The 19763-nt window shown below is 34.3% G+C and overlaps 4 protein-coding genes and 2 non-coding genes across 12 annotated transcripts; 1 reads left to right on the forward strand and 5 right to left on the reverse strand.

Moving 5' to 3' along the window:
* The first annotated feature begins 364 nt into the window (after positions 1 to 364).
* Positions 365 to 450, forward strand: TRNAY-GUA (transfer RNA tyrosine (anticodon GUA)). Its single transcript is given in 2 exon segments — positions 365 to 401; positions 415 to 450. It is a non-coding gene; the product is annotated as a tRNA-Tyr (tRNA).
* A 653-nt stretch (positions 451 to 1103) lies between these two features.
* LOC131020726 (ubiquitin-conjugating enzyme E2 5-like) lies at positions 1104 to 3484 on the reverse strand. 3 transcript variants are annotated; one of them, XM_057949735.1, is made up of 6 exons: positions 3235 to 3484; positions 3041 to 3120; positions 2447 to 2561; positions 2307 to 2359; positions 2095 to 2223; positions 1104 to 1433 (listed from the first exon to the last, which is right to left on the reverse strand). In XM_057949735.1, the coding sequence occupies exons 1-6, from the start codon at positions 3276 to 3278 to the stop codon at positions 1300 to 1302; spliced, it is 555 nt and encodes a 184-aa protein (XP_057805718.1). In that variant the 5' UTR covers positions 3279 to 3484; the 3' UTR covers positions 1104 to 1299. The 3 variants fall into 3 exon arrangements, with proteins under 3 accessions (XP_057805718.1, XP_057805720.1, XP_057805719.1); XM_057949737.1 differs by having other exon boundaries at positions 1104 to 1536; positions 3235 to 3423; XM_057949736.1 differs by lacking the exon at positions 1104 to 1433 and having other exon boundaries at positions 1643 to 2223; positions 3235 to 3423.
* Positions 3485 to 5281: 1797 nt separating this feature from the next.
* LOC131020724 (probable E3 ubiquitin-protein ligase RHB1A) lies at positions 5282 to 7800 on the reverse strand. 5 transcript variants are annotated; one of them, XM_057949732.1, is made up of 5 exons: positions 7576 to 7800; positions 6677 to 6798; positions 6203 to 6557; positions 6006 to 6115; positions 5282 to 5823 (listed from the first exon to the last, which is right to left on the reverse strand). In XM_057949732.1, the coding sequence occupies exons 2-5, from the start codon at positions 6737 to 6739 to the stop codon at positions 5779 to 5781; spliced, it is 573 nt and encodes a 190-aa protein (XP_057805715.1). In that variant the 5' UTR covers positions 6740 to 6798; positions 7576 to 7800; the 3' UTR covers positions 5282 to 5778. The 5 variants fall into 5 exon arrangements, with proteins under 5 accessions (XP_057805715.1, XP_057805716.1, XP_057805712.1 ...); XM_057949733.1 differs by having other exon boundaries at positions 6677 to 6814; positions 7576 to 7779; XM_057949729.1 differs by having other exon boundaries at positions 5282 to 6115.
* A 924-nt stretch (positions 7801 to 8724) lies between these two features.
* On the reverse strand, positions 8725 to 8798 carry TRNAV-AAC (transfer RNA valine (anticodon AAC)). Its single transcript has one exon. It is a non-coding gene; the product is annotated as a tRNA-Val (tRNA).
* A 49-nt stretch (positions 8799 to 8847) lies between these two features.
* On the reverse strand, positions 8848 to 15602 carry LOC131020651 (ferric reduction oxidase 2-like). The gene is made up of 8 exons (XM_057949604.1): positions 15339 to 15602; positions 14280 to 14382; positions 13999 to 14190; positions 12933 to 13167; positions 11324 to 11651; positions 10628 to 10871; positions 9236 to 9936; positions 8848 to 9145 (listed from the first exon to the last, which is right to left on the reverse strand). Exons 1-8 carry the CDS (start codon positions 15535 to 15537, stop codon positions 9006 to 9008), a joined length of 2142 nt encoding a protein of 713 aa, XP_057805587.1. The 5' UTR covers positions 15538 to 15602; the 3' UTR covers positions 8848 to 9005.
* A 1010-nt stretch (positions 15603 to 16612) lies between these two features.
* LOC131023636 (cyclin-A3-2-like) lies at positions 16613 to 19763 on the reverse strand (the record flags this gene model as incomplete). Its single annotated transcript, XM_057953181.1, has 7 exons — positions 16613 to 16837; positions 16938 to 17040; positions 17274 to 17395; positions 18117 to 18184; positions 18267 to 18335; positions 18590 to 19094; positions 19443 to 19763. Coding segments are annotated over 2 exons (588 nt in total), but the record flags the coding sequence as incomplete, so codon positions are not given.

The following is a 19763-nucleotide window of genomic DNA, read 5'->3' on the forward strand; positions in this document are numbered from 1 at the left end:
GTGTAAATGCAGCGCCTTAGAAGCATTATTCAGTGTGCTGCAACAATTTTGAATTCAAACTATAATGAATGGCATTTTTGGAAGAAAAAAAAAATCGAAAAAAGAAATCTGCATTTTTTTTTCAATTCAAAGCTCAACCACAATTGAACATTCAAATCAGCAATTCAATTTCAGAAACGGAAAAATCTCACCAAATAAATCTTGCAAATTAAAAAACCTCACCAAATTAAGAATTCATAGATGCCGTCAAAAGCGTCGAATGTTTTTAACAACAAATGAGGGGAATATTGATAATTTGCAGCGAAAGTGGTGATCCATTCATTTAAAACACTATTAATAAATATGCTGAGCAATCTTATAACATCCGACCTTAGCTCAGTTGGTAGAGCGGAGGACTGTAGTATGATAGCTGAAATCCTTAGGTCGCTGGTTCGAATCCGGCAGGTCGGATTTTTTTTTTTTTTTTTGGATTTCATTTTCTTGATGGATTTTATTTCACTTTCGCCATTGTTGTGATTGATGAATGATTATATATATTTAGGACAGTAATTGAATCGAGCTATTCTCAATTTGATAGTATTTGATTCGTTAAGTCGAATTTTATATTCCATTTGTCCCGTTAAAACCGGTTCGTTTTTTTTTATTTTTGTTCGTTCCACTAAAAATGATCTAATTCATAAAAGATACTTAACTCTTGAAAAAGCGTGAGCCCTACTACTTTTATCCAATTTACATATTCTCATTAATCTCCGTACAGTAATAAGTGTATATATATATATATATATAGAGAGAGAGAGGTTCAACAGAAATTGCTAAATATTTAGAGAATAGAGAATTTGTGAAACAAAAACGAACAGATCTATAATTTTGATGAACAAATCAATCTACCGCATAAACAACATTTTGCTCTGGATTCGAATCCTAATGGTGATTAGTTTTTCTCTATTTTTACTAAATACGTCTATTCATTAGTTATGTTGATTTGTCTGTAAAACGTATAAATTTGTTCATTCTCTCAAAAAAGATAATTCTCACTTAAAAAAAATTGGCAGCAACAGATTTTTTTATGTGACCTACTACCCCAATGTCCACTAAACTTGGCCTTAGAGAGAGCATTTTGCTTGGCATTTATAATGGGGAATAAAGTTACAAACAATGTAGCATATATTTACAGCAACAACAGTCTTTACAGCATGATATAAAATTATAAATATGTTATTTTACATCATGCATAGCTTCTTCTTCTACAGAGAGAATTGTGGGACAGAATAATGTACAGAAACTGGTGGTGAGGGAAGGCTATGGATCCACCGGCCCCGCAACTTCATCATCGCTAGAGTCACTCCCGTCTTCGCTTAGTTCTTCATCACTCGATTCCTCTTCTTCCGGGACAGCCCCGACGTCTTCTGGCTTGGCGTATTTCTGACAGTATTCTGGACAACGCAACGTATTAGATCCACGGACACACAACACGGTAAGACAGTGTACAAGTCGGATAGCTCGAATGTACAAGTGGCTGATGCAATATTGTCACATCTGAGCAATATATGTTGAGTTTCAGTTTTAGGACATATACCAGCTGATGTAAGTTGCTGGAAACAACTATGGACTTATAAAGAAAATGATTTCTTCTACTTGCTTATTTTATGAATAATCGCGTTTAATTAGTTCCTCAACTCAAATCACATCTAGGGAAAGTCTCTAACATATGATCTATAGGGCAATGCACCATTTATACTTCATAGACGAGAGCTTATCGATCTTTTAAGGTAAGCTGCGCGAGTTCAACATAATCTACTTGAAATCAATCAAAGAGAATGATTTCTTCTCCTTGTTTATGTTATGAATAATCGCGTTTAATTAGGTCCTCAACTCAAATCACATCTTGGGAAAGTCTCTAATATATGATCTATAGGGAAATGCACCATTTACACTTCATAGACTGCTTATCGATCTTTTAAGGCAAGCTGCACGAGTTCAACATAATCCACTTGAAATCAATCAAAGAAACAAGCCGAAAGCTTTCATAAAACGACCACACAATCCTATAAGCAACACCCCGAGCTTCACAGGACAAGAAAAAGCTTTGATTACCTTTGACTCTTTGTTCATAAGCAGGTCGATCACGCAGCATCAAAGCTGCAGCCTCCCCATTCAACGGGTCGGATGGATTAGGGTACAACAAAAGTTGAGGTAGAAACACCTCAAATACGTTTACCAGGTCTGCAAGAGTAAAATGAACTCATTATATATATATATATATTCAAGAATTCCATAGAAATAGAAACAATGCACAATCCCGTTACCAAACATAGGGCTCCACGTCTGGTTGATGACATCCAAACACACGGAACCCGACCTGGATTATCATTATCCCAAAACAAATATTTCATTATGGATCAAGATAATGCATTATCATCAACATACTCATAGAATATATACTCACATTTCATCCACATTGGGATGGTACATCTTGTTAATAAATCCTATCGAAGGAGACTTGTACGGGTATGCATCAGGAAGCCCCACCCGTATTTTCCATACACCGCCGTGGTAAGGACCTAACCATGCCATTGGTAAAACATGTAACAAAACACAAACAAAATGATTCATTAAACATGAGGAAGATGAAGAATCTCTCTCCACTTCAACCTCCTCTAATCACAACAGATAAAAACAATGTAACCAAAAAGGTTAATAGCATAACTCTAAGTGTCAATCCATTCTATCTTAAACTGACTAAAGTTATTCCTAATAAGATGGATAACTGGATAATGGATATAGTCAACCCCAATAGCAAATAAAGAAGATCCAAATTCAATGAAGAAAGTAGCAACTTTCAATTATTATCAATTTTTTTATTCCTCTTCAACAACTCTTGCACAAAATAATTGAGGGAACAAATCAAACTCCTAAATAAAGCTGCAAACAAAGACCAACAAACTCTTGCTAAAATGGATCAAAAGAAGCCCAAAAACAAACCAAATAATCATCTAGAAACATAAAGATTGAATTTTGAGAAAACATTTGAAAATTTTACTCTCACTGGGGCCGTGAAAATGCACATAAAACTCCTGCATCCCATCATTGATCATCTCCACCTTGTAATCACTCATCAACCTATTTCATTTCAAGACAGTAACAATTGAGAAAGGCAGCAACTTTATGCACAGGAAATAAATCCCAAATCCAAATTTTCTATTAACACCACCAAGAAATTAATCGAGAACTTACAATTTCATCAAGTCCATCTCGCGCCTCTTGCTTGGGGAAGACATGTTGAAATTCTTGAATTTAGTTGTAATTTCTGAGCTTGCTTCTCTCTCTTTGGAGAAGGGAAACGAGGGATGAGAGAGAAAGAGATGAAGAATGAAGTTACTTGTTCAAGTTAAAGAAGCAAGGTTGAGAAGATGAATGAATTAATTCATATATGCATTTGTAATAATACATGTATATGCACACATGGGCAATTCCACAGTCACCTTCTCTCTCTATATGCAATATGCTCATTAATCTATTTTTACCTAAACAAAGATGGACACGTGTCGTTAATTAAATAATTCAAATTAATTTGCAAGCCCGTTTACCTAAATTTGATTTAGTATTATATTTTTCATGTAATAGAAGAAAAATAACTTATTGCAATGATAATATTGATCACCATATTATTTATATATATATCTTGATTTGAGTTGGATATAAGGATTCGTCTGATAGTTTGACCGACGTAACATACGATTTGATAATATATATTTTTTAATCTTTAAAGAGAATGCTTAACTATAGAAAAACATTCTCATGAGATATTTTCTTAACAAATGTTGATGGGATATTACATGCTTCAGTTGAGAATAAAACATTGAAACAATTAAGGATTTATAATGACAAATAAATTTCAGAACTTGGTAAAAAAAAAAAGAGATGAAATTTATAAAAACAAAACTCTAAAATACATAATGACTTTCACCCATTACAGTTTAAAATAAATTAGTACATTCTTTTAGACAGCCATAATTTTTCACAAGAAAGACATCTATTGTCTCAGAGAATATGAATAGATAACACACACATCTATTTAAAAGATGTAATCTCTCCGTCTTATTATAAATATCTCATTACTTTTGAACATAAAAATTAATAAATGTGTAATTAGTAGATAGAGTGGGTTAATAACAATTATTTAAATATTAAGTATATAGAAAAAATATGTTGTCAAAAAAAATGATACATTTGTAATGGGATATCTCAATATAGAAAATGAGACATTACACGGAATGGAGGGAGCGTATATCACACACACACACATAGCAAATGTATAAATAATTAACCCAAAAAAAAAAAGGAAAAAAAAAAAGGTTGCTACACAAATTTTGAACAATTCGTGTGCGTCACTATTAAATATTAATGGACCTATCAGCTGTAAACATGACAAAAAAAATTAATAATAATAAAAAAATACACAAGCAAAGTAGACACGTCGTCTAGGTTCTCATACATTTTATAAGCATTATAAATTTAATTTTGAAAGTGGTAAAAATGAGCTAAAGAGAGTATATTAGGAATAAAAATGACTTAGCTCCATAAAAGAAATTCCAAAGCATAGGTTGAAAACGCGCATTAGACTTATAAATTATAATAGGTTGAGACTAAATTAATTCCAAGGATGTGGTATCAATCTTGTCTAATTAATCATCGTTAGTAGGTTGAACTTTTCTTTAATTTGAAATATCACTAAACAATGAAATTCATCCTTAAATATCAATATTTGAATATCCATTATTCTTACCAAACTTTCAACCTTGGTGAAACTCAAGTAATTAGAAAATATGAAAAGAGAATTAGATTGACAAATGAGAATGAATGAATCTCACAACATATTCCTAACTAAATGGATACATTCCTTCAAAAAAAAAAATTAAAAAAACGGATACAAAATCCAGACAATCTCATTTAAATCATGCCCCATATACCCATACGGCCATACCTATGAACTTTACTTATCACCTCAATAAATGCCATTTCTTTGGGTACAATAATTGATGATTAGGGATGCAAAATATTCATGTAATAGTGACACTTACCAAGATTCAAATTTATTCAATTATTTAATCAATTAATCAATAATATAAAGCCAATTCTATCCACCACCTCAAAGTAAAATAACCACTCTCCAATCATTCTAGAGGGCAAAGGGACATAATTCAATACAAGATTCCAAAACATTTCTAATGGTGCTCACTAAATCTAGTAAATGTTCCTAAATATTTCAAAAAACCAACAATTTCAAAGCCAAGAACAATTCAATCACATGTATGAGTGCATAAAATCTGTACATTCAAACAAATCTACAACAAGCTTCCCACCTAGCCTGCAAATGTGCAACACATGAATTATAAACAAGGAGAAGCTATGTACATTGTTTTGTACCTTAATCTTGACATTACATACAGAGAAATCTTGAATCGTGGTAATTCTATCCCCTGTCTGTATGCAGCTCACAATTGCAAAGCAGACCACAGCAAGGAACGTTGATTCTTAGGTTGGTGGCAACGTCCCTTTTGAGGAAGAACGACGCTGCTGCCTTCTTTCTCAACGTTGCCATGAAAGAAACTAATCTGCTCAATAAGGCTGAACTGGGATGAGATGTTTGAGCTATTTACAAAGTGTAATGATCTTTGTACAAATGAATGTTGATCCGGAGCACTAAAGAAGAGAAAATAAAGAATCGCATGGATCCCTCTCTCTTAACAAAGAAGAGCTATACATAGAATAGCCAATTTAATCACAACTTGCCACGCCCACAGGCCATTCGTATATCATTTCCTGCAATGTGGAGTTATGAATCAAGCTTTGTTGTATAAAATCAGCACAAAAAGTTCAGACTTGATTGAAACCAATTTGATTTCATGACTTTGTGAGAGAAGCTACCACATTGAAGGGGGAAAACACTACAAAAAGAAAGAAAAGAAATCGAGCTGTTGAGTATATCCAGGCATCAAGCTAACCTGATCACAGATAGGGCACGTGTCGCTTCTTTCCATCCACTCGAGTATGCATGAAAGGTGAAAGTGATGGTTACACTTGGTCATTATTTTAGGATTCTCTGAATCATACTCTGCGTGATACATTGTAAAAGAAGATAGATAATAAAGCAGATATGGAAAGAAGGGAGCAAATTCAAAATATACAGCCAGCTATTTACCTTCTAGACAAGTGGGGCAGACATCCTCTTCATCCGTTGCTGCTACTGTAAGTGGATTAGACTTCAAAAGCTCAACATCCGTTTTCTTAGGGGAGGGGAGAAGAATGCCCAATTGGGTTGTGTAGTTTGCTCCTTGGAGATCCTTGCAACCATGTTTTCCTAAAAAATTGCCACTTAAAGTCACGTCTCTCGACCCAACATCTGTAGACAGTGGACGCCCCAGAACCACATCATATGGTATAGGTGCAGGAGGGGGTCGATAAGTGTCAGGAGCTGACATATTCAGATTTAAATCGAGCAACAGCCCACTACTGCGAGAACTAGGGAATGCATTCTCTTCTGGAGCTGGTGGGTACTGAATAATGAAGCAACGTATTAAAACCAAGTGACCATAGCATAAGGAAAGACTGCTTATTACAAAATGGCCAAGGATAAACTGCTAAAGCTTAAAGAATAACAAGTTTGATCACTAACATAATAATACACTGGCGCTCCACGAAGCTGCAGCTTTCTGGAAGACGAGCAACAACCCCCCATTTCACCAAGTCTTTTACCTAACAACTAAGACTTCAACAATTTTCCAGCCCCTTTGTGCACTGTGGAATTAGAGGACTGTCACAACTCACAAGCATAATTACAGAATGCATAATTACAGAATGAATAAAGGGCTAACAAGATTGAGAATCAAGAAGCTCACTTATACACAAATAATAATCTGAGAAATTCTAAGAAGTGTTGAATATCATAAATCTAAACATAAAAACTCAAATGAGTGAAAACAACGGGAGTAGAGGCACTCAAGATGTCAAAACAACAAATATAATCACAGCTGATCAAGTCAAATTGCAAGAAGGAATTGAATATATTCCCAATTCTCGACTTCCAATATTGAACGATAGTAACGCTGAAATTCTACGCAACTCTCAGAAATATAGCTCAGCACCAAATCATAATACTAGCTCGATTTTGAAGGTCAATTATCAAAAATTACCTTCAACAAAAGTAACTACCATTGCCCTCAAAATACATTAGCACCGGATATGTAAGAATCAAATGTTCTAACTTGCCTCTCTTGCAACTCTAGTTACTCCAAAATCAGGAAAAAAAAAAAGGCTTTTCACAAGAGAACTACCATGAAATGCTTACAAACTCAACAAATACTTTCAAAAATTTAGTGCGCGCACACACACACACACACTAACAATAAATTGAAAGAATTCAGCTACATAAATCCTTATCCAGACTCGCACAGTCACAGAAACCCCATGAGCAGTAAATTATGTTCCTCAACAACACAACAAAACACTAAATCAACAAACTTCTATAGCAAAACAAGAGGGGGGAAAAAAACAAAAGAAAAAAAGAAACTTCACCTCAGAATAACATCTGGTTTCAAGTTTAAAGTAAAAGGCAATGAATCAGCAGCAAAGTATTAAAGAAAAAACTGCCAATTTCGAAATTTTCATTGGGAATAACGGCTCATCATGGAAGTACGTGCAAAAGGAGGAGAATTGAGGGAGAGAGTGGGAAAAGGGCAAAAGGGAAATATTTGGGGAACTCAAAAATAGAAAAATGAAGAGAAATATAAGATGTGCACGTAAACAATTCTTGAGTGGTGGTTAGAATTTTGTTTTATTAGGCTCCATATAGATTAATATTTATTTTAATAATAATTTTATAATAAATTATATGCAAAAAAAAAAAAACTTTCATACACTAGGAAAAAAAAAAAACTTCCACCCACTTAGAAGATGTTTGGCTAAACTTATAAATTTTTTAAAACAACTTATAAATTATTCAAGAGCTTATAAACTTCTTCAAGGTGTTTGATGAAATAAATTTGTACATTCATAAGCTCTAGAAATAAACTTCTTTAAGACCTAATTTATTTTTTCATAGTCTTATATAATAATTTTATAAATATTATTCAATTACTCCATAATTTATTATTTTCATTATATATTATTTTCAAGTCACTTACTTTCGATTTTCTTTTTCTCTATAGCAAAAAATCATTTGACTGGCTTATAATCATTTGACTGGCTTATAAGCCCAAAATAAGCTTATCAAGCACCCTCTTAATCATGTTTCTCAATAAGTTAGAACTTTGTTTAGAATCTCGTAGCATTTATAGCTTTTTTAAAATAAATTAAAATATTATTTGAATACATGTGATTGGGGTGCATAGTACATATATAAATATATATAATATTATTTGTTATAATATACATGAACCTTTAAAAATAAAAATTTGACAAAATTATATAGATTTACGTGATTATGTGTACGAAATACAATCATAATTATAACATTTTTTTCAATTATATATAATATTAATACATCATAACACTTGTCCACTAAATATAATATTAATATGTTATATTACCAAACGAGTCCCCAAAATATAAAACCAAATAAATTTAACAATTTATAACTATATGGAGTATAATTTTAACACGCCATAACACTTTCTGTCAAACAAATATATGTATATATATATATAATAAAAACAAAAAAAGAGTTGGCTTCGCCCGGGTTCGAACCGGAGACCTTCAGTGTGTTAGACTGACGTGATAACCAACTACACCACGAAACCTCTTTGCATGTTTTCGTAGTTTTTATTATATTAAAAACATATTAACAACTTCTTCTGATTGCAAAATTATTTTACTCGCATCTCATTTTCACGAACAAGGGCACCCAATTCATTACATTCTGACATCAAACACAATTTTTTTTCCAAAAAAAACAAAAAAAAAAACAAGAAAAAGAAACGATTCTGATTAGAAAGTTGATGAAGAAATCACCAACTGAAACTAATGGACTCAAAATGCAGATTCTCCGCCAAACCAGAAGAACATATGTTGGCCACTTGATGCCTCAGCTTCTTCGGCCCACAAACCAAAACTCCAACACTCGATTCCTTCCTCTCAAACAAGTATCCTACGTCATCATTCATCAAAAATCAGCTTTTTTTTTAAATATTATTAACGAAGCGCATTTCAGTTGATAAAATAAATATAAATAACTCACTCTTGAGGTCGGGCCTCTCCCCGTAGTGCACGTTGACGGACTCCGCGAGCGACTGCTGCGGCAAGCTCTCCATCTCCCTATCCGCGTTGTAGCAGCACGACTCGGGCGAGGCCGTCGGCGTCGCCCCCTCCATGCTCCGTATCTGCGTCGCCGCGCTCCGGGCCTTGTTCCACACGAACCCCGCCGTCGCCGCGGCCGCCACCGCGGCGCAGACGAACGCCACGTGGAGCGCGCCCCTCGCGGCGGAGGCGTACACCTTGTTGGAGTTGCGGTCGACGGGGTAGATGTAGAACCGCGTGAGGGTCCCGATGGAGACGAGGTAGATGACGAAGGAGGCGGCGACGATGGCGGCGAGCCACAGCCAGTTGTTGTCGTCGCCTAGGGTTGCGGTGAGTGGCGCGTCGAGCGGGGCCGGCTTGAACCAGACGGCGCGGGCGGCCTTCTTCTCCGGCGCCGGCTGCTTCTCCCGGGTGACGTAGGCCTCGACTTGGAGGCTCAGGTTGGAGAGGTGCGGCGGGGCGCCGGAGATCGGGAGGATGAGGTCGAGGATGGTTAGGTCGGCCGAGTTCCGGAACGCCGCGATGAGGAGGATCCGCGGGCTCCGGCGGTTTAGGGTTTCGGCCGTGTGGATGAGCTCGCGGATGATGGAGATGAACGGCGTCACGCCGCTTCCCCCGCCCACCATCACTAGGAGGTCGTGCCTACAGACAGGGGCGGACGTAGAAAATTAATTTTTTCCCAACAATAAAAAATGCTTAAAAAAAAAGGTTATACTACAAAATATAAGGTGATATTTTTTTAAAGTCCGCATTTAACCAAATGGGATCCTCTGTCCCAAAATATAGTGTGTATTACGTGTACCACACTTCATTTCTTTATATTTTTAAATTATTTTTTATTCTCTTTTAATTTATTATGCTTGTATATAGTATAAAGATAATTAACAAGGGTTCACTCATCCATTTAGGATTTATAATTATTTTTTTATATTTATTTGAATTAATAATATATTATTTGGGTTCATTAATTCAAAGTTAGGATATATAATTTTTTTAAATTTTAATTTGTCAATGATAAATACTAATTAGAGTTTATAATATAATAATAATTTTTATTTTTATAAAACAAAGAAATGAAGAGTGGTACACGTGGTACACACAATATTCTGGGACAGAGGATCCCATCTGGCATTTAACAGAGGCTTACACCCCACGAAACCCGACCTAACCGGACCCGATCCGACTCAGACCCGACAACTTTTACACCTTGTGTAAAAGTTTAAGATCGATTGCATGCATATATATAGGGCTTAGGGTCTTATAAAATATTGTTTAATTAATTGAACTTTGATAAAAGTTTGAATTATTTGGATAGTGGAATTGCAATACGTACCTTAGGAAATCGGTGGAGGCAGGTCCATAAGGGCCTTCGATGGAGACATCGAGACGATCGGGTGGAGTGGGCGAAGCAATCAAGTCGTTGAGTTTAGTGGTCCATTTTCCTTCCCCTTTGATGATCACACTTATTTTATCACTCTCCAAACTACTACTTGAACTAATAGTAAATGGATGCCATTGCAGCTTAGAAATGCTTGGCACATTGATGAACATGATGCTAGTTGGAGTGTAATTTACACCTGACAAAAAACCATATATATATCAAAACAACAACATATACTATATCATTAGGGATACTAAGGGTAAGGGTTGAGTTACGGTAAAACCTTGATTTTCTTGAAAACTACAAAATCTCTCGTACTGAATCGATAAAGTAACTGTACTTAACCATTAAAGTGAATTGATTCGAACCCAAGACTACAAGTTCAGTGCAGTTACTTTGTACCTTAAGTGCAAATGGTTCATTGTTTTTACGTTAATTAAGGCAAAAACTTTTGTACATTTGAATATACGGTGCATCCATCTTAGTTAGAGTTCGTCAATTTCAATAAAGGTTCACTAATCCGTAGTTAAGGTCTATTAATCACAATTAAGGGTTAATTAATTACGGCGGATGCGCCAGATGAAAAACTCTTAAACCCTAAACCCTAGAAATGAGCCCGGCCGGGCATGCATATGTTAGAATACGTACCTTTGCTCTTGGAGAAGTTGAGCTCAACGGTGTGGCACGGGAGAACCCTAGCGGAGACGAGGCGAACGTGTTGCCTCGACTGCAGGAACCTGAGGTATCTGTCGATGAGGAAGAGGAAGAAGCCGGGGAGCATGATGGAGGCGAAGCTGATGCCGACATGAAGCACAAAGAAGAAGAGAAATAGAATGTAGAGGTGATGAGTGTAGAAGAAGAGCTCAAACATTCTTCTTCTTATTCTTGGGAATGTGGTAGCCCATAGGATTAATCCTGCTAGAAGAGATAACTCTCCAGCTAAGTTTGAGACTCCTGTATTCTCCCATTTCACCATCTAAAATTTACACCAAGATTAAATAGTGTTGTTAGCAATAAATAAATTAAATGTGAATAGGCAGCTCATTTTTTCATGAATTTGAAGGAAATGGCCATTTGATCATAAGAAAATTAATTATATGTTTACACTAGTAATTTAATTTATATATCGTGTTAATGTTATATCATATAGCACACGGATTGGTCACTGCAGAAGATATTAATTTGAGTATTATTCGAAGCAGGGAATTAAATAAAATAAAGTGTGTGGTCAATTTGGCAGACTGCTATATATAATGATGTCACGTGCTAGACATGTAAAAGATGAGAGCACTATCGAAAATTTAATATAAATCCTCACCGCATAACACTACATACAAAAACACCAAAGCCGCACTATATAAATACATCTCCTATGACCATCACTCAACAATAAATTAATTTAATACTTCTCTACGTTGACCTAAGGATAAAATGAATAATATCCAAATTAATTGGACCGAGAAACGAAAATGATTATATATTATATTATGGCAAACTCATTTTAAATTAAGAGAATAAATAGAATTCAAGAAATACGATTTTTGTTTTAATCAAGAAAGGCGTGGAGTTGAATATTACTTCTTCCATCTCTTTTCATTTTTAAATACATCATGCCACACGATAGGTCTATTTCTTCACTCACAATACACTCAACTATTTTTATATAATTCGTGTCATTCCCTTTTAAGATTATATTTTTTATGGATGAAGAAAGTACTCATTTTGTCAGATCTGTCTATAAAAAATATTATATTTATTTCATATTTTCATTTTTAATAAATATACTCTATGAATTATAATTCTTAATATACCTTTATTTACCAATATTATTATTAGTACCGGATCCATCGCTCAATCAAATTAATTAATTTAAAATTATAATAAAAATGACACCTTTATTCCACTCACGTAACTCTAATACCTCAACCACTTAACCAAGTGAATTAATTTAAAACAACAATAGAAATATAACCATATTTCACTCGTAACATCATGATATTTTTAGATACTAGCCATAGTTGAAAAATGAAATATATATATATATATATATATAGAGGGTAAAGTTGTATAGAAACACAAATATAGGCAGAGAAAAGAGATTGATACTCAGCCGTTGATCTTATCTAATCTAACGGTCAGCATTCGTTCGTTCAACGTTCAACGCGGATTTATGTTGAACATGAACAGCCATCGAATCCTCCAGCCCCCAAAAGTTCAATAAATTATTTGTAGGTTCAACAATATTATATATATATACCTGAGATAGTTGATGAGTGGAAGCCCAAAAGATGATGTAAGCAAGGCCATGGGCGGTGAAGAAGGTCATGACAATGTGGCCCAGCCATATGTGGTATTTGACGCTAGCCTCCGACGTTAGCCCCAAAAACTGCAGCACCGACGAGCCACGTGTCACCGGGAAGAATAGGAAAGTCAGCGCTATGTTTCCGACCAGTCCTAGCCGGAGCGCCGCCATGTCCAGCTTCGCCTCCCACCTGCATTGCATATTAACCGGCCCCACCCACTCGATAAATTAAACCTTATTTTTATATATACTCCCAAACTTTAGCAAGTATAGGGATATGGTTATAATGAGAATTACACATGCACTAACGTTTAAATTTTATGAATCTGAGATGAACAAATCAATGTAATACATGAATAATCGTCTTAGTTTGAATACGATAATGTATGGATATATATATATAGGGGTGGGCTACCGTGAGAGCATATCTTAAAATAAGAAATAAGAGCAATTTTTAATGTATGAATTTTATGTAGAACACGTATGAATTCGCCGTATAAATGTATGAATTGTGAAAAATAATTTTTTGTTACCTTTGGGATTCGAACTCAGGACCATATATAAATCCATTCAACAGGATTACGAATCAACCGTAGATCTTGATGATCTAAGGGCTGAAAATGATTCTTATTTTATATCTTAAGAAATGCTCTTATTTTAGCCCTTCCCTATAAATATATATATATATATATTAATTTGTTCATATCAAATTTATAAATTTGAGATGTTTGTGTATGTCTTGTCCCTTCTCATAAAAGATAGTCATTCTGAGCTCATCTTAAACCATACTATTATACCTACAGAGAGACATGTTATATGTTACATATTTTATACGAGCATCATTCATATTTAGCTCATGTTATCGATATATATTGTTGTAATTTTTTATTTTATTTTGATTCTAATGCAAGTGATTCATAATTTTTATACTGGGTGAAGTTTTTATTTGAATCACTCCCTCTATAAAATTTTATAAATGTGCTTGCATGTAAATAAATAGTGGGAAAGTAAAATATCTTACACTTTATGTCCACTTTGTGCGGCGGACTTGGGTGTAATTTTGGCAAAATCGTTGTGGAAATAGGTAGCCAAATTCCAAATAAGAAGAGCAATAAACATGAGAAAGAAAGCAAGCTCTATTCTTGAAACAATTCCTAGGCCTTTGATGATCATTGGCCTCTTCCATATATCTAGCCGATTCTCTCCATCCCCACTGTTTATCACCAATTTTATTAAGAAAATCAAATTATTAACATACAATCCAAAATAAAAGAATAATGAAATTAATTAAGGTATACCCACCTCTTAATATTGTTAATTTCGGATTTCTTGCCTAAATGGAGATACACACATCCCAATAGTGCAATTAATAGAAGTGGAGATGTGAAGACCAAGAACGTTGCACCTGCAAACAACATCATATATATGTAGGAGTAAAATAAATAAATATATATGGCCAGTGATTAAATGCTAAACATTAAATAGTACAATAAATAAATAAATAAATTACTATGTCAGAAATGAAACTGCGAGTATGTCGACTTGCGAGTTACGAGATATGGAGTAATATTTATCAAGAAACTCAAAATATCCAGTTTATAATTTGGATTTTTTATATATATGTTTTTATTAATGCATGTACTTATCGTGTCAAAATGAGATAAAAGAATATAAGGAAAGAGTAATTAAGAAAATTCTTAAGTGACGTCACGTCGTCGTGAGAGTGATCAGAAATAGAAATAGAAATAATAATAATTTCCCACAAATTACAATTATGAGTTAAAAAAAAGTGTGGGTTGATATATATGCATATTTTTTTAGTTAACACGTAAACAACATAAATTAAATAAAATTAGGATGGAGTTGAATATTAATATTCCTTCTATTAGTGGAATTAAGGAAACATTACGAATTAAAATTTTGAAATTTGAATGGGAAATACTCACTCCTACTTAATTACGTACCCGTGTAAAATTCAATTTCAATTAAAATGGATTGATTGATCCCTTAATTTTTTTTTAAAATAAATTGCAAATTAACAAAAATATCCAATTAATTATTTACATACATATATTTAGTAGTACTGCTTCCAAAAGGAGATTCTAAAGTAACCAAATCATGCCTTGAGAATTATCAGAAATAAAAATAATAACTCCCCCACAAATTGAAAGTCGGAATTATTTTTCTGGCTTCTTGATATTGTAAACTCTGATTTTTTTTTTTTTAGCAATTTATTATGGATCGAGTACTAGTTCTTTGGAGCTTAAAAAAATAAAAAAACACTCACACACATACACACAAATTACTATTATGAATACACAAAATCAATAAATAATATTCATGTTATTTAATTTAGCAAACCTTGGTTAGTTCCGAAGTAAGTGGTGGTGGTTTTAGCTCGGAGCAGCGGCAGCCATGTCTGTTTATAGGCGTTTGTGGGCATCCCCACCAACAAAACTAGGTAACCGCCAAACACGGCCGCCGCAGCCGCCGCTATCGCCGCCCGGATACCTCTGTTGCTGCCGCCACCCCGCGGCGGTGGTGATCTTTGTGGATCCATGATAGTATACTAGTATATTATAAGCTTTTGTGAAAGAATGTTTTTGAAATTGATGGGAGAATGTTAAGGGAATGTGAGGTGTATATATATATATATATATTTCTTTCTCCATATGTGTGTATATATGTGGGAATAAATTAAAAGTGTGACAACGGCTTGCAAGATTTGTTCACTTCGTAGCTAGTGCCAAACTATAGTTGACTTAATCATCCAGCAAGAACCATGATGATTTTTTATTTTTTCTCATATTTTTTTGTGTTGTAGAATAGTTTTAGCTTAATAAATTGTTTCTTCGATTTAATTTGATCATAAAAGGAGATATTTTAAATAATTTTTTAAAAATAAAATTTGAATCACGCATTAATTTTTCACGATACTTCACCCATTGAAATTCTAAATAAAACGATACAATATGAATATAAAATGCTTTAATCTCACAATGATTTTTCAAGAGACTTCACATATTCAACACCTGATTATCAATTTAATTTTGCCAAATAAAAAATTTTGAAATAATATGATTCACTTCATGCATCAGCATCACCATTCTCGGTCAACAGCTTAAGGTGATTAAATTCTTGTCGAGTATGAAGTTATTTTTTAGAACTTATAATTATAAATTACAACGTTAAGTGATTTCCTGTTAAAATTCGATATAATGTAATTCATACATACAAAATTCAGTTGCATCACACTGAAATAAAAAAAATATTTTATTTATTATGGCCATAAACACAACACAAAATAATCTCCATCCACTACAACAAAATTTCTCTAATAGGACTCTCGTAAGTGTCCTAATATGTTATATAATAGGACTTTCACCTGTATAGGACTTTTCCAAGAAGAGTCCTATTTGCGCTAGTCACAATATATATAATAGGACACTCACCATAATAGGATGCTCACGAATGTCCTATTAGAGGATGCTTTTGTAACACTTAGGAGTGTCTAATAACTTAGTGTCATCTATAGCCTATATATTTTGTATTGTTTTACGAATTGGTTTAAATTAGATTAATGTTAGATTCTATAATCACAAATGCTATCTAATCATACATATATAAGACAAAGATTAATTGTAACCATATAATCATGTATATATTCCATCCGAGTTCGTTGCAAAACAACAAAATTCAAGAACTTATGAAACACAACTCCACCACTCTTGTGTGTACAAAAATTTAAAACAAGCATAAAGAATCGTTAACATGTCTTCAACTCTACCCAACCGAGCAACCCTCGCCTCGGCCAACTGCTTCTCTAGCCTCAGAATGCACTCCCCTAGCCTCAACTCGACCTTCAATAAAATATCATTTCATAGTTAGATTGATATCATAATGAGCATGAAGAATCATTAACATGTCTTGGGAGTTGGGATAAAATCAAACATTAATTACCATCTTAATGAGTTGCTCAAATTGCTCTTCATTTCCCTCATGAGATTTCTTCGAGCATGCATGTGAGTTCACTAGTTTGACCAATCAGATGCATTTCACTCATCTGTAAGCACAAGAAATGGCATACATATATGATATAACTGAATACATTATTTTGCTAGAAAAACAAACAAAATTTAAAAGTTTCATGCACAAAAAAGTGTGTTAATGAGAAATAAAAATCATATTATAACCTTGCCAAACATTTCAAACTAAAAGAATGAAAATTCAGCTCATTTATATCAAGAAGCAAGTACACTAACCAAACATCACAACTCATAACGTTAGGAGCAATACCTTCCTGATAAGTACTACATGAAAGAATAGAAGTTGTCCCAATGCAGCCGTGTTGTAGATACAGCTATGGCATAGTACTTCTCAACTTCGGGGGTGCTCTTGATCTTCGTAGCATGGTCCAACTGGAAAACAAAACACATAAAATAAGCTTCAATTTTGTAGGTGTGTGTGAATCGTAACGGAGGTACTCTGCTTTTGAACCAAGGTCGTTCTGCACATATGGCCAAGACTTCTTGTCGATCAAACAGCGACTTCACAACAACTATATAGTTCTAGTTTATATTTTAAAAAGACTTGTAGTTCAACTATACCCTACATATATATACAGGGATATATACATATATATATATATATATATATATATAGGGGGCCGCTCCAATGAGACCCCCTAATTTTAGTGAGATCTAGGGCACGATCTGGTGCGTTTATTTTATCAATCCTATGGCTGATATTGTATCTGGAGGGTGATTTTTTTTCACAGGGTTCGAATCCTGGAGGGAGCAGAATATTTTAAATTTTGTTATTCATCAGCATATACTGCATTGTTCATCAGTATATACGGCCCTGTTCATCAGTATATATGTCTTATTCATTACGAATTTTTTAAATTTTATTTTTCATCAGTATATACATCTTGTTCATTAGATATACGTTTTGTTCATTAGTATTATATGTCTTATTCATTGTCCTAGTGTTTCACGAAAATTATGGGGTCTCACTGGAGCGCGCCCCTATATATATATATATATATATATATATATATATATATATATATATATATATATAGGGTGCGGTCCTAAGCTGAATGTGAGGATAATCAAATTCTGGAGAGCTATTACTTACTTGATACCTTCAGTTTGAAAAGATAAAAGCTTTGATTCGACATTAACCAGAAATCTTGTCACGATTGTCTGTTGAAAATATGAAATGAACGCACTTGTGGTATAGCCCCAACCAAATATAAACAGTAAAGTCTTGAAGGATCAAATTCACCTTAAAGGTTTGGAGTGGGCAGTCGGCAGCAGCAATAGCATGCCTTGACAAAGGATCCAAGTTCTTTATCTGGAAAGTAAATGGGAAGGTATTACTATTAAGCTAATGAACTCTCAAGCACATAACAAAAGAAAATATTGGACAAAGAATAATTGGGAATCGTAACAGCTCCTATCATTTGTACGTACAAAACACAAATTTCATCTAACAAAACCAATAAGTTTCATAATTTTCTCAAGTATTTAAAAGGGTCATCATTTTAATTCCTGCAATGACTAGAAAATGGTAAAAAAGGATGAGCGACAATTAAAGAAGCAGCGTACCAGTGCGCAGCCAACGGGTGGCCCAACTTCTAGTCGGGTCCATGACAGAGATTAACCTGCACACTCAAAATTTGCGGTAGATTTAGAAACGAAGTCCTAATTTTCTTAGAAGCATTTCTTTTCAGGCAAAAACACCATGTGAACTACAGACATTACCACTTCATTGAAGCTGGAAAAGAAAAACAAGAGTTGTCTTTTAAGGGTAAAAGTTACAGAGTACAAAAACTACAATTACAAGTTACAGAGTATAGCAACGGCCCGAGTTGGAGCAGTGGGGCATATCCATTGAGGAAACACCAAGTAGCTGACGCTTTTGCCTGTTAAGAGCATTGCACGACAGCAATTTGTCGATGTCAGAAACTATTAGATACAATGTATCCAGAAGAAGCATGTACTCCTCAGCCACCTCAACCAACCAATCTATCAAAACCCCTCTCATGTTTGCAGTTACATCTTTCTGAATTTTCTCCAAGTAATTCGACAATGGCCTTCTCTTAGCCTCTATCTGAATGAAACATTATATCAACTTAATGTCACTGAACTGAAATTTAATTTAAACAGTTCTATGAACTTTCTAATTTACCAAATAAATCAGCCCTAAAATTAAGTGCTAACTCATTTCTCGGATCAATGGCGTAGAAAGCCCTAATATTATAGGAAAAATATACACCACAATCTGAATCCCTAACCTCATTGACAGTCAAGTAAAGAACTACGCCTGATAATAGATAACAAATCCAAATATTACTGAAGAAATTTACATATCATCAAAACCAGAACCAAATCCATATTAACATATCTCATGTAAACAGCCAAAATTAAACAAATTCATACTAAATTAGTTAGTACCAACCTCCATACTGTGAAGATATTCATATATATCAGAAGCGTAAGCTCCACACATCTGCGGATCATCAGATTTCCCGTCCAAATCAATGGCGGGATCGGTCTCAGCTTTAGAGATCTTCACCTCCTTAGCTCCACCGGCTTTCACTATCTTCACATTCCTCCGGGGTTTGCTTTTCGGCTTATCATTCAACACGAATCTTCTCCTCAAAGCATCCAAGATGAAAGCTTTCTCGCTATGGATTTGGGGAATTCTCCTCAAGGGCTTTTCTTTGGCATTTGGGGAAAAAAACGAACAAATAGAAAGTTGGAACAATTTTTTCCATTT

This window comes from Salvia miltiorrhiza, chromosome 4 (assembly GCF_028751815.1).
Source record: "Salvia miltiorrhiza cultivar Shanhuang (shh) chromosome 4, IMPLAD_Smil_shh, whole genome shotgun sequence".
Taxonomy (NCBI): Eukaryota; Viridiplantae; Streptophyta; class Magnoliopsida; order Lamiales; family Lamiaceae; genus Salvia; species Salvia miltiorrhiza.